The sequence below is a fragment of the Oryza sativa genome, chromosome 5, assembly GCF_034140825.1.
Source record: "Oryza sativa Japonica Group chromosome 5, ASM3414082v1".
NCBI classification, from domain to species: Eukaryota; Viridiplantae; Streptophyta; class Magnoliopsida; order Poales; family Poaceae; genus Oryza; species Oryza sativa.
Window position 1 is genome coordinate 2,920,681 of NC_089039.1, and position 12,382 is coordinate 2,933,062.

A 12,382-nucleotide genomic window follows, 5' to 3' on the forward strand; every position below is an offset into this window, starting at 1 on the left:
TCTGGGAACGGAACTGTACCTCCTTAAAATCACATCAGGAAATTCTTGTTCAGATGGAGTGTCAATGTTCAGATGGGTAGCCAAAACAGTGCTATACAATAATCCCCATCATTTTTTTACTTCATATTGTTCCCTTGAGAAAAAAAATTCATACGCCACAAAGGAAATTGCAGCAAATAACCACAGAAGCTGTGTAAATCAAGCTAAAACCAAACAAGTAGTAACAGGCTTAGATGAATAATTTTCATCCCGCTATCCCAGCATCTCAATAGTTTCTGTATTATCTTCTGCGTTTTGAGAGTATTTCAGCTAATCTCTGTCTTGCAGTGGTGAAACCTGTAGAGTGGCTCCGAGAATGCCTCTTTCCTTTTCTTCTCCCCATTTTCTTGCCTGCTAGACGCTGGCGGCGTATCGCAGGATCTGCCCAACCCCTGCCCCACTCGGAAGATGTAGAAATAGGTTTTGGGTCATTCATTACCAATAGCATAGCAGCATTAAGGTATTCATATAAACCTTCCTCTTCTGATTGCATACTCAAAAAGTTCAGTCCGGCCTCTGTCACCTCAGGATACTGGATTAAAACACGAGGCTGAAAGCGGATCCATTAATCAGTCGGGGGATAAAACGGAAATAATATTGGAAACAAATAAGCAGTTTTTTTTTCTTAGCAACTCATTTTGTCCTGGCTCTATTCAGGATTATCTGTCCTTTTAATAAAGCAATGAGGACTCAATAATGCAGTACCGGTGTGATACACATAGATGATCCACTGATGAATTGAATTTGTTGACCATGTGATACAACCGTTATATCTAGATTGGGCTTATCCATTACAAATGAACAAAACACATGCAAGTTGGTTTTCTGAAAACTGAATGTAGTTCAGGGTTGATATTTGTGTCCATTTGATGTCAGTAACAAGCTAGTTTTGGTGATTATCAATAATCCATGATAGTTAACAGGCTACCTTTAGGATTTCAATCTCTGAACTAAAGTAGAAAAATGATGGAAGATGCAATCCTCCAAATAGTCCCTAGAGATGCATGCTATATTTTCTTTTATCAAAGCAAATCATGTAGTTCATGGGTTATCTTTTAAACATGTTAATGGTATATGGATACAATTGATTTTCACTTAATTAATCAAGGAAATTATTTAACATTACATATGTCCAACTCATGTCAGAGAAATATTCACTATCCCTACTTGGATCTCAGTATGCCCATCATTCAACTATCTGAACAATATAAACTGAGGTGTGAGGTACATCACGAGCTTCACAACAAAAAGAACTATAAATCTGCAACAAACTACTGAAGTAAATCACTTACAATTTCAGCAGCTTCTTGTATGTATCCCCTGCCTTCTAATATGCGAGCAAGGCCTTCCCACCATACCTTGTCAGTTGTGGCAAATCTAGGAAACTATAAACAATATTTAATCAAGACAACAGATTTGAGGTTTAGCATTGCTACTCAGCAGCTATGGTCGAGCAAAAGATACTTCAAATACTTGTGTTGCTATCAGCCTATCATGCAACCTTTATTAATCTATTTTGCATCCTTAAGGCAAATTCCCTGCTTATTGCTCCCGATTTCATAAATAGGAGATGGGAAATACACGAGAACACAAACCTTTTCCCTTATATAACTGACCACCCCTCTGAAATTCGGAACCTCCCCAAACCTTTGCCTTCCAGATATATAACGGGGTATATTGCTGCAACCCATATCTTCCGTTGCTTGTCCCTGGATTTATTAAGATATGCTTGAGGATGCAACAAAATAAAATGACCAATCAAAGTCACATAACTAAGGTTGTAAAGAAAAAAAAATACTTCAACTTGTAATGGGCATCACATCCATCACAGTTCAGCACAATTTAGGGTAATTTATAATTATAAACTCACGTTTTGAGCTTGGAGCACACTCATAAACATAACTGCGTCTTCCTTGAAATCATGCATTTGAGGAGGGCCATTAATACAGATGTCACACCTGAGGTGACAAGTCAGTTAGACTCATAAAATGCTTGATGAGATAAATTTGAAATAGAGCCGTTAAAAATGCAAGTTCCACAACGACCAATATTTTTTGCAGTAACGTGTGAGCCCACAGCCCCTCATGTCAATATTACAGAACATCTTTTAAATATTTGTGATACTACTGTCATACCATTAAGAAATTCGCATCACATGAAACTGGAATGAGCATGTATTATTTCATTAAAGGAGAGGAGACATGGAGAAATTAGAGAAAAGTACATGCGGCATCCATCAGGACCAAATTCCTCCCCGAAGTACTTTACTAATATTTTGGCTCTACAAATTGAAGTGTTCAAAGCATAACTGCAACATAGAAAATATAAATAAACATTAATCAAGTTTAGTTGCCAAACATTTTAGCAAATATACATATTACGACATTACCAGAATTTGAACATATGGTTACGATACATACTGAAAGCAATCACGTAGCATTCTGTATGCTACTTTTGTCTGTTCCTTGCTTCTTTTATTAGGAAGGAGTGTCGGTGCTCTCAAAAGGTTACAATATAGAGCTGCATGTAAAATGTATAGAAATCTCAAAATAAAAACAAGTGACACGTTGAATGGAAAATTAAAGCAAGGCCTAATAATTATTCATAAAAGTAGTGCATTAATACTAACATTAATACAACCTTTGGTTTGTAAGATGACTTTGAATAAGAAGACAACAACAGGAGATTTTTAGCGTGAAAAGGAATAGATGGGTGATAAGATGTCAGCAAAACTCTAAACTAACAGCACGGTCAGCTTCCTAATAAAAATAAGGCATGCGAAGCCTTTTGGATGTAAGTTGTTATTTTCTTATAACTGAAGCTTTTGGATGTAGTAGGAAAATAATTGAAGTTTTTACTTGTAACATTATGCTTGTCTGCAAGTTGTTATTTTCTTATAATACGAAACAACGTGGCTTACTTTTGGATGTAGTAAGAAAATAATTGAAGCTTCCTAATTATAGCAAGTATGAGCTATGGAGTATAACAACTCACTGCAATCCGCCAACTTCCCATCTCTACCAGCACGGCCAGCTTCTTGATAATATGCTTCCAAACTCTGCATCAATCAAGTTCTGACCAGTAAAACTCACGGAAAAGAAGCATAAACATAAATTAATCCAATTTGGGATGTATCTGGATTCTTAGAGAACAAAAGCCATATTGTTTCTGCATGTTGCAGATCAGTAATGCAACCCAACACTAAGCCTTTTGAATATTGTCTCCACCATTCAACAAGAAGAAGGAAAATGTATAATCAACTCCTACAATTTTCATACTGCACACAGTATCTCCTTCAATTGCCATCACTGTTACATTCTAGCTTGGCATCCTACAGGTTCAAGTGTGGAAATCTGTCTGCCATCATCAGAGTCAGAGCAAGTCTTTGGCAGCATTAGAGAGGCTTCTATGTATTTTCGTGAATGAAGCACTAAAGGTTAAACCAACCTGTGGGAAACCATAGTGAATAATTCTCCTGACATTTGATTTGTCAATTCCCATGCCAAATGCTATGGTAGCCACCACAACCTATATAAAGAGGATAAGGCCATTAGAGTTGGGATAAAGGCTTGAAGGGTTCACAAAGAGACGGAGATATGAAGAAAATATAGAGAACTTTTACAACCAAGAATTTGAATGGTACACAATGAATTTGTTCTACAACATTCTTCTAAAAAATCAGTCACCATAGCAGTCATCCATCCAAGATTGTATCATATTAACAAATAGAAATGTGGAAAGTTTCCTTGTTGGATTGTTGAAAAACTTTTAAGTGTCTCAAAACTCAAATACACTGGTTAACCTCTAAGCTTGTGTAACCATGGAACAGTACAACACCAGACATCAAGATTTTCAAGATCTCCTAGACAAAAATATGTTACTGTGGAAGTACATCTGACTGCCTCTACAGAGAAGTAACTTGCTCTAACATTATCACTTTTTCATGCATACTGTTTTCTCAAACTAAATTTGTATACCATCATATGAGCACATGGAAATTGCACCTAGCAGTGGCAAGATATAAGCTAGGAAGTGAAACAAGTAATTATTACCTCCAAGGCATTGCAATGAAACTGTTGATGCACCTGTCTCAAATGTGATTTAGGCATCTGAAAAAAGAGTCAAATAGCTCAAAACAAGTTACAGGACTGTGAATAGCAATTAAGAAATAAATATAATCAAATGTACTGTAAGTTACAAAAAAGCTGATTGCTTCTAGAGAATTAGCATATATCAGGAAATGGGCCCTACTGATCAAGTATCATTTGCCACACAAATCAATCAAAGAAGATTTACCTTCGCATTATATGCTGCAGCTTTGAGACCAGTTTTGCACAAATAGTTTGCTAACTCCACAGTTTGTTTCCTGGTGGGTACGTAAATAATGGTAGGACCTTGATCAGCAATTTCTGAGGAACTGGAACCAGTTTTGTTGCATTGAGAAGAAGATGCAGAGTTCTCAGGCCACGAGCACTCAAGGAACTCTCCGCATGTAACTACAAGAGAAGCATGTCAATCAGATACATACATGAAATTACAAAATGACGAAATTAAAAGCACTGCTACCACATATCCTCCAAAATTTCCAATAGCCATATTAAGCTTACATATGATTTCCATCAAAGGATCTTAAATCCCCAAAAGAATGATAATTTTTTACATAAGCATTGGCCGTGAAACATTTATGTTCGAAAATAATGTAACCAGTATTTCTTTTCAGGATCAAGCAGATAATTTCCACTCAAAAGAAAAAAGTCATATAAAATAGTCCATTACCATCAAAATCATCTACTCCTGGATATACATCCAACTCATTTTCAGCATTTTCATTTATCAAGGGCATGCCGACTTTAGTTTTTCCAAAACTATTATCTTCATGGCTCATGGAATCAACATTTGCATCTTCATCATCTGACATAGCATCATCCGGAGACTCATATGAACTGCTTTCAGAATCAGGGTTGATCTCACTAAGAGCTTTCTGTCCCTTCCCCCTAAAATTCCTTGAATCATTATATGTTACTACAAGTTCTCTGAAGTCCTTTTTGTAAGCTGAGACTGAGGTCCTACTGTGCTTTACCTGCAACCAGAAACATGAGGGAGGGGGAGGGGAGAGGGTAAGAACTAAGAAGCCCAGTTTAATACAGTGGCATAAGATAAACAGTAGGTAGTTCTATAAAACTTCTCAAATTATATCTAACTATGAATTTTTAGTAAGGCAATTCATCAGGCAATAACAAAATAGAGCAGTTTGGAAACTTGTTTGTGTAGCCCCGGACAAGATTATTTCAAATTCACATGATATACTAGTCCAAAATACAGATTCAATTCTAGCAAAGCTAACCATTCATATCTTTGATGTAGTACATCTTTTAAGTGAAATGCACACCCCAGGTGCCCATCTACTTGCAAGGAGGCATCTATTTACAAAATGTAATAAAATATTGGTCATTCAACATAATTACATGTAGCTAAACTGTTAGAAAGGCCAAATAATTTAAACTTTTTACAATTTAATGTAGCATATTATAATGTAATGTTCTCTACTTGCTTTTACACATCCTCTAGAAAGAACATAAAAATGGAAACCAGCAGAACAAATTCAGAAGTTTCAAGTTTGACTTACTCTGAATCTGAGATTAGGCCGGAAAAAAGATGTCAAGACGACCACTGTATCTTCTGACATTTTCAGCGACTTGATAATGTCTGCTCTTACGGGGATGGTAGCAGTAGCAGTCAATGCCATCAAAGGAATATCATGCTCCAAGAACTTCAATTTGCTTGCACTGAAATTTTCTCGAAGCACAGATAATCTCCTGTATGTGGAAAATAAAGTAGAGATTTAAGATGCTGCAAGAAAATATAAGGCATTCTCCTAAAAAGTATGGCAGACACATGTTAGTTTTTTAGTACCAAGAGAAAAACATCTCAGTGAAGGCTTGCACATATAAATTTACTAATTGTGGTAGAAAAAACAATGTAAACAATGACATGCACCTTCAGTAGAGGATATCGAACACAAGAGCAGACCTATAGTCCGGTCGAAAATCATGACCCCATTTAGAAACACAGTGAACCTCATCGATAGCAAAAAGTGCAATCCCTGGCTTTTCTGCAAGTTTCTTCAATGGTTCCATAAGCCTACATGTAAATAAGTTCCCAAAATAAGTGCAGCAATACGTAATTAGGAAATCATCAGTCCAAAAGCAGAGTGATTACCTTAATACTGTCTCAGGGCAAACATAAATAATCTTATACATGCCAGACATTGCTTTGCCCTCAACACGGCTATCAGGTTGCCCTGAACCAAGAAAGCATGCAGATATCCCATGCTTTGCAAGTTTTAGACATTGATCGTGCATTAGACTAATCAATGGTGAAATCACTACCACAACCTTTGCAGTCAGAAGAGCCGGGATCTGAAAACAAAGGGATTTTCCTGGCAACACAGCCACTCAACCATCACATCAAAACTGCTAGTTGCATAACAATGGAGGAAGCCCCCAAATTACTCAAAAAGATAAAGAGCAAAGCATTTATTTAAAGAATACCTGAGCCTGTTGCTGCTAGAACAAGAGAATCCTTGTGAGCAAACCAAGCATCCAAAGCTTCCTTTTGGAATCCTTTCACACAGGAAAATCCAAAGTGTTTCCGCAGAACAGCACTAATTTTGTGTCCGAGGTCAGACTCACTTCTTGAATTAGCAAGCAAAAATTGAGATTCAGGCTTCAATGCAGAACACACATCAGCACTGACTGCCACTGGCGCTCTAGGATCATCGGAAGCCGCTAAACAGGGATATGACGTGCTAGCTTTCTCACCACAAGATCCCCTTCTGCAGCCGGTATTCGATGCAAGATGATCGGTAATGCTCGATTGCTTTAATCTTTTCCTAGGATTAACCAATTTGTTCCCATCATCACTCGGGCGTGCTTCTGCATTAGATGAGACACAACTACGGCTTCGTGTTTCCCTACTCGCCTTTTTCATTTTCCCATTGCCTGAACCACCCAGCATAAACTCCAGCACATCGGCGCAGCGCGTGCCGACTGCACCGATCGCTCGGCTGATCTCGTCGAACTCGAACCCCATGTCGAGCAACTCAGCGATGACACGGTCGGCGGACACATCGCCCCCCGCGGCGCCGTCCTCCATCCCCAGAACCAACTAAACCGAGGCTCCCTCACAACGCACTATTCTGCCGTCGAGAACCCGCCGCTAGAGGAGCACCGCCACCAATAGCTAAGCACGATCCCTAGACCAAAACCATTTTGAGGGAATCAAGCACGCCGAAATGGCAGGAACACGCGGCGTCGATCGATTCAGGTCGAACGATTCTTGGGGAATTGGTCAGATCGAACCTGGCGCGGCGAGAAGGAATGGCGAGCCGACGAGGATAGACCGGCCACAATCGGTTGCCCTCCGCCGCCGCCGCCGCCGCCGCCGCTCGCCGCGAGGATTGGGATGGCCCCGGCGGCGAGGGTTTCGTTTTTGGTTTCGAATCGCGCGAGGGAAAAGGAGGAAGAAACCCCGCGATTCTGTCGCTGACATGTGGGCCCACGCTGTCAGTGGCTCAGGGTGCCCTCGAGGGATCTCGCGGATTCATCTGGGCCGTAGGCGCCTGATCGGACGGTGGACGACGTGCCACGTCGTCTCCGCCGTAGACGGCGCCGCCGCCGCCGGAGAAGGGCGGCCGCCGCTCAGCTGCGGCGAGGTGGCCTGCCGTTCTCTGCGGCGCCTCCGCTATGTGCTTCGTATCGATCCCAACTCCGGCGTTTCGGAGGTGCAGGGAGAGGCAAAGCCGCCGCCGCTCCCGCTGGTGGCGATCAGCCGGCGGCGGCGGCGGCGGCAGCTCCGGTCCGGCCGGAGGAGCAGACAAGGTAGACACCGCCGTTCTTGGATAGGAAACTCCGGTGCTTCATGGCATTGCTGAAATCCCGGCGGGGATGATGGTGTCATTGAGCATTGGGGACTCTGAACTTTCTGATTCTTCAGAATTGCAAGGTAGATGGTTTTGCATCACATCTAGTTGGAATTTGCAGAGCAGCATCAGATCTCAGCTGCAACCTGAAGATTGAGTGTCATGGTCACAATGTGTATGGTTTGTATGGATCTTCCTGAAAAAAAAACAGAGAAAAGCTCAGTGTGCCTTGAACATTCAGGCACACTCTTGACGATTGGGTTCTGAACTTCTGATTCTTCAGAACTGCAAAAGTGAGCTTTGAACAGTTCATCACCTCTCAGCTGCATTCTGAAGATTGAGTATTATGGTCATAAAACTCATTGTATGGATCTTCTTGACAGAGAGAAAAATTCAGTTTGTCATCAACATTCAGGCACAATCTGAAGAGCTCTAGGATGCATCCAATCCACTGGAACGAGCCATGCTTCAGCAGGTAAGAAAAAAGAATCTTCACAATGCAAAGAAATGTGTGTGTTTGCGCGCTTGTTTACATCAGCTATCTTGAGAGAATCATTCACTGACATGGTTTGTGCATAATTGCATATCCGTATAGATAGCAGGAGGATGTGAAGGTGATGAATATGATTCTCTTCCAGGTTTGCATACTGGAGTGGAGTACTAGCATAGAAGACAGGGGAGGGCCTTCCTCTGCTGTCTGTCTTATCATTGCCCTCAATTCCCGAGGCGATAGCAGTTCATAGTACATCCCCTTTTTTCTCATGTAGGTGTGGCAAATTATGGACTTTGCATGTGATGCTGCTGGGTTGCAAGTGCAACCCCCATGCATATACATCTTCTGTGCTTTTTCTCGATGAAAAGCATGTAGAAATTCCGTTTGATTACTCCCTTCGGACTGATAATATTAGTCGTTTTGGACAAGGGTGAAGCAAACTTTAGAATTTTTAACTATAAATATTTAAAATATTTATCTTAGAAATATGAAAACCATATGTATAGATTAGTCTTAAAAAGTACTTCAACAAAATCATATATTTGTTAATATTTCTATATAAATTATAATAGACAATAGTTGTTAAAGTTACTTTTTGGAGATTGTGTCCTTATCTATAACGACAAGTATTATCAATCCGGAGGGAATACATTTTTAGACAATAGATAAAATGGTCGCTGCATGTAGCTGTGTACTCATAGTTTCCCTCTGATCATATATATTTTAGAATTCCGACCATTAATTTTATATTAGAATAAATTTATGATATTTAAATAGTACTTTTCGAGGTAAATCTACATAAATCATTTCTTTTGTTTTCAAACTAAGCATATTTGAGAAACTATTGATGGTCAGAATTTTAAAAGGTTGATTGAATCTTTTGCTAAGCATCAAATATTTACGACCGGTTGGAGTAAGATGTGTCCTTCAGATCTATTTGAAACACATGAATTGAGAACTGTTTCCTGCGAAAATTCATGCGTTCCAAACAGGGTCGCAAAAAAGAAAATGCGAGTACCTTGAACATTCAAACAAAACCAGGAGAGTGAGAAGATAAAAGGCTAGTTATTGTTGTGAATGCATTTTCTTGGGCATCTGGAGATGTGGGGAATAAATACCTCATCAATACCATTCCCTCCTCCCAAAAAACAAAAAGAGAAAAAGAAAAGAATACAAAAGAAAACCAATAGAATTGTTCCCTTTTGCTCTCTGATGCTATTTAGTCATGTCCCTCCTCAGGGCCAAACATTGCCACTTTGTTCTGCCCCCCCCTCTCTCTCTCTCTCTCTCTCTCTCTCTCTCTCTCTCTCTCTCTCTCTCTCTTCTTGGTGACCCCTTTCACTCCCTCAAATACTTGCACCAATACTAGACACTAGCACAACATTATATTCTCTCTTCTCCTCACTTCTGTCATCATCTCTCTCAGACTTCTCTTTCTCTCTCTGTCTCCAGCCATGGCAGCTGCTGAAGAAGGTCCAGAGCCACTCAAGTATCAGGTAAGCAGTTTAGGGTTCTTGCAATCTTGTTGGCAGATATGCAGAGCTACTGGTCATTCTTCTGCTTGTAGGAAGATGCTGATGGTGTTCTTTTTGTCTTTGGTTTGTGCTCTTTTTCCTCCTTTTTTTCTCCTCCAGACTTTGGCTTTGAAGGTTAGCATCCACTGTGAGGGCTGCAAGAAGAAGGTCAAGAAGGTGCTACATAGCATAGAAGGTATAGATGGAGTAAAAACAAAACACAACTTTGAAGAAATCTTTTAGTTATTACCACATCTTATCAGAACATTTTGAAGGACATAAGAGAATGACTTCATACAACTGCATTTTTTTTGTTGATCGTCAAAAAAATGTTCTCTATTTTAGAGTTGTAGCAACAAAAAAAAAATCATGAAAGATTCCTCTCTCTCTCTTTTTTTTTTGAAGTGAGGAAATCACAGAACTGAAGTGAGAAAATTACACCTTCAAAACTTTCATTTATGCTCCTTGATAAGCATATATAGCTCCTGATGTTCCTATTATAGAGAAGTGTTTCAGTTCTTACAATTATTTTTGCATGTTTACTTTTACCCATGGACAGTACTCCTATTAAATTTCAAACAGTTCGGTTACTATCAAGCTAATGATACATGTACGGAAGAAGAATCTCATCAAGGATATCATTTTATTTGCAATCCTGCAGACCTGCACTGTTTATCTTCAGAAAATTAATTTCTTTTATGTTCATCCCCTGTTTCCTATTACAACCATACTCTGAAACTCACCACAAAACTCTGCTCCCTGTCTCAAATTTAGCTGCAACATAATGGTCATACAATGCTTACATTATCTGAATCGAAATGTTAGCACAATGCTTTTTGAGCAAATTTATATTAAAAAAACCAGTGAAATTTATACTGATTTGAAACAAATATGTACTGATTTGGTTGCACTTGTACATTTGATCGTCAACATTTTCAGGGGTGTACAAGACGGACATAGACGTGCAGCATCAGAAGGTGGTGGTCATCGGCAATGTCTCCGTCGACACGCTCGTCAAGAAGCTCGTCAAGACGGGTAAGCACGCCGAGCCATGGCCGGAGCCCGCTCCGCCGCCGCCGGCGGCAGCAGCGGCGGCCAACTCTCCCGGCGGTGGCGGCGGCGGCAAGAAGAAGAAAAAGAATAAGAACAAGAACAAGAATCCTGCGAACGGCCAGCCCGGCGAGCCGGCGCCGCCTGCTGCGACGGCGGAGGTGGCCGCCGGCGGCGGCGGTGGAGGTGGCTCTGTCCCTCCGGAGAATGACGACCATGGGGGCTCGTGTGATGAGGCGTCCGATGACGAGGGCAACAAGCAGGGCGGTGGTGGTGGATCCCCGAAGACGATGGTGGCCGGAGACGGGCAAGGCGGCGGCGCCGGTGCGGTGGCGCCGCCGTTCGCCATGACGCCGCACGGTAAGCAGCCCGTTGCACCTCCCGGCAATGGCAATGGCGGTGGAGGAGGAGGCGGCGGCGGTGGCAAGAAGAAAGGAAAGAAAGGCGGTGGCGGTGGCGGTGGCGGCAATGGCAACGGCAACGGCAATGCCGCCGCCGCCGCCGCCAATGCCACCGGAGACGGCGCCGGTGCAGTAGTGGAGGCAAGCCCGCAGGACGCGCCGACGAAACCGTCCCCCGGCAACGCGGGTCCTCTCGCCGTCGTCGACGGCGGCGTCTTCTACCCGCCGGCGACGCCGATGAGCTACCCGGCGTCCTACTACGGCGGCGGCGGCGGCGGGCACATGCCGCCGTACGTCATGAGCTACAGCACGGCGCACCCGCTCCGGAGCAGCGCCTACTACTACCCGATGGCCGGCGGTTTCGGCGGCGGCGGCGGTGGCGGCTACCTCTACTCGACGGCGGCGGCGGCGCCGCCGCCGGCGTCGTCGTACTACATGTTCAGCGAGGAGAACGCCAACGCATGCAGCGTCATGTGAGAGGGGGATCGATTAGTTGATTAATTAGTTAATTAATTACTGAGTTAATTAATGGAGTGCTTAATTGTGTTAATTAAGCAGCATTTGCTACAAATATTCTCACATTGTAGCCATCCATCCAGGGACTTATATTTATAAGCTGGAGCCTTTTTTGTATTGGACAAAAAAAAATTAATTTGGATGTCCTGATGTATATATTGTAGTGATAATGTAGCTGAAAATAATTGAGTGGTCATAGTAAGTGGAACTAAGAGTGTCAACCTTCATTGCACCATCAAATTTCGATATAATTAAGAAACCATGCTTAATTGATCACTTTGCTTTATGTTTCAGAAACCTTGTTTTGCCAAGGAAAGGAAATGTATAAACTCCAAATGAGAAAAAAAAAACTAAGGTTTTGTTTGTTTCAGCTTAAAATTATTATAAACTAGATTATTAAATCAGATTACTCTAAGCTGTATTATAATAAGTTGAAATAGAATAAGCT

At 41.5% G+C, this 12,382-nt stretch overlaps 2 protein-coding genes across 6 annotated transcripts; one reads left to right on the plus strand and one right to left on the minus strand.

The window, feature by feature from the left end:
- On the minus strand, nt 1-7,526 carry LOC4337828 (ATP-dependent DNA helicase Q-like SIM). Of its 4 annotated transcripts, XM_015785195.3 has the most exons (16): nt 7,401-7,526; nt 6,591-7,294; nt 6,259-6,478; nt 6,070-6,180; nt 5,666-5,855; nt 4,816-5,119; nt 4,336-4,535; nt 4,092-4,148; nt 3,487-3,567; nt 3,034-3,097; nt 2,460-2,559; nt 2,264-2,347; nt 1,910-1,997; nt 1,635-1,748; nt 1,332-1,424; nt 1-589 (listed from the first exon to the last, which is right to left on the minus strand). In XM_015785195.3, exons 2-16 carry the CDS (start codon nt 7,192-7,194, stop codon nt 281-283), a joined length of 2,619 nt encoding a protein of 872 aa, XP_015640681.1. In that variant the 5' UTR covers nt 7,195-7,294; nt 7,401-7,526; the 3' UTR covers nt 1-280. The 4 variants fall into 4 exon arrangements, 2 of the variants coding, with proteins under 2 accessions (XP_015640681.1, XP_066166847.1); XR_001546292.3 differs by having other exon boundaries at nt 1,635-1,767; nt 6,591-7,526; XR_010741544.1 differs by lacking the exon at nt 2,264-2,347 and having other exon boundaries at nt 1,635-1,767; nt 6,591-7,526.
- A 2,189-nt stretch (nt 7,527-9,715) lies between these two features.
- On the plus strand, nt 9,716-12,142 carry LOC9266714 (heavy metal-associated isoprenylated plant protein 36). Of its 2 annotated transcripts, XM_026025665.2 has the most exons (4): nt 9,758-9,949; nt 10,088-10,163; nt 10,907-11,503; nt 11,701-12,142. In XM_026025665.2, the coding sequence occupies exons 1-4, from the start codon at nt 9,908-9,910 to the stop codon at nt 11,913-11,915; spliced, it is 930 nt and encodes a 309-aa protein (XP_025881450.1). In that variant the 5' UTR covers nt 9,758-9,907; the 3' UTR covers nt 11,916-12,142. The 2 variants fall into 2 exon arrangements, with proteins under 2 accessions (XP_015638296.1, XP_025881450.1); XM_015782810.3 differs by having other exon boundaries at nt 9,716-9,949; nt 10,907-12,142.
- The last annotated feature ends 240 nt before the right edge of the window (nt 12,143-12,382 follow it).

Bases quoted from the DNA above. Each gene is read 5' to 3' on its own strand.
- LOC4337828 (XM_015785195.3), bottom strand. From the start codon at position 7,194: ATGGAGGACGGCGCCGCGGGGGGCGATGTGTCCGCCGACCGTGTCATC. The intron at 3,568-4,091 runs GTAATAATTACT...CTCTTTATATAG, and splicing joins TTCATTGCAATGCCTTGGAG to GTTGTGGTGGCTACCATAGC. The intron at 1,998-2,263 runs GTACTTTTCTCT...TTGTCACCTCAG, and splicing joins GGTCCTGATGGATGCCGCAT to GTGTGACATCTGTATTAATG.
- LOC9266714 (XM_015782810.3), top strand. From the start codon at position 9,908: ATGGCAGCTGCTGAAGAAGGTCCAGAGCCACTCAAGTATCAG. The intron at 9,950-10,087 runs GTAAGCAGTTTA...TTTCTCCTCCAG, and splicing joins CAGAGCCACTCAAGTATCAG to ACTTTGGCTTTGAAGGTTAG. The intron at 10,164-10,906 runs GTATAGATGGAG...CAACATTTTCAG, and splicing joins GGTGCTACATAGCATAGAAG to GGGTGTACAAGACGGACATA.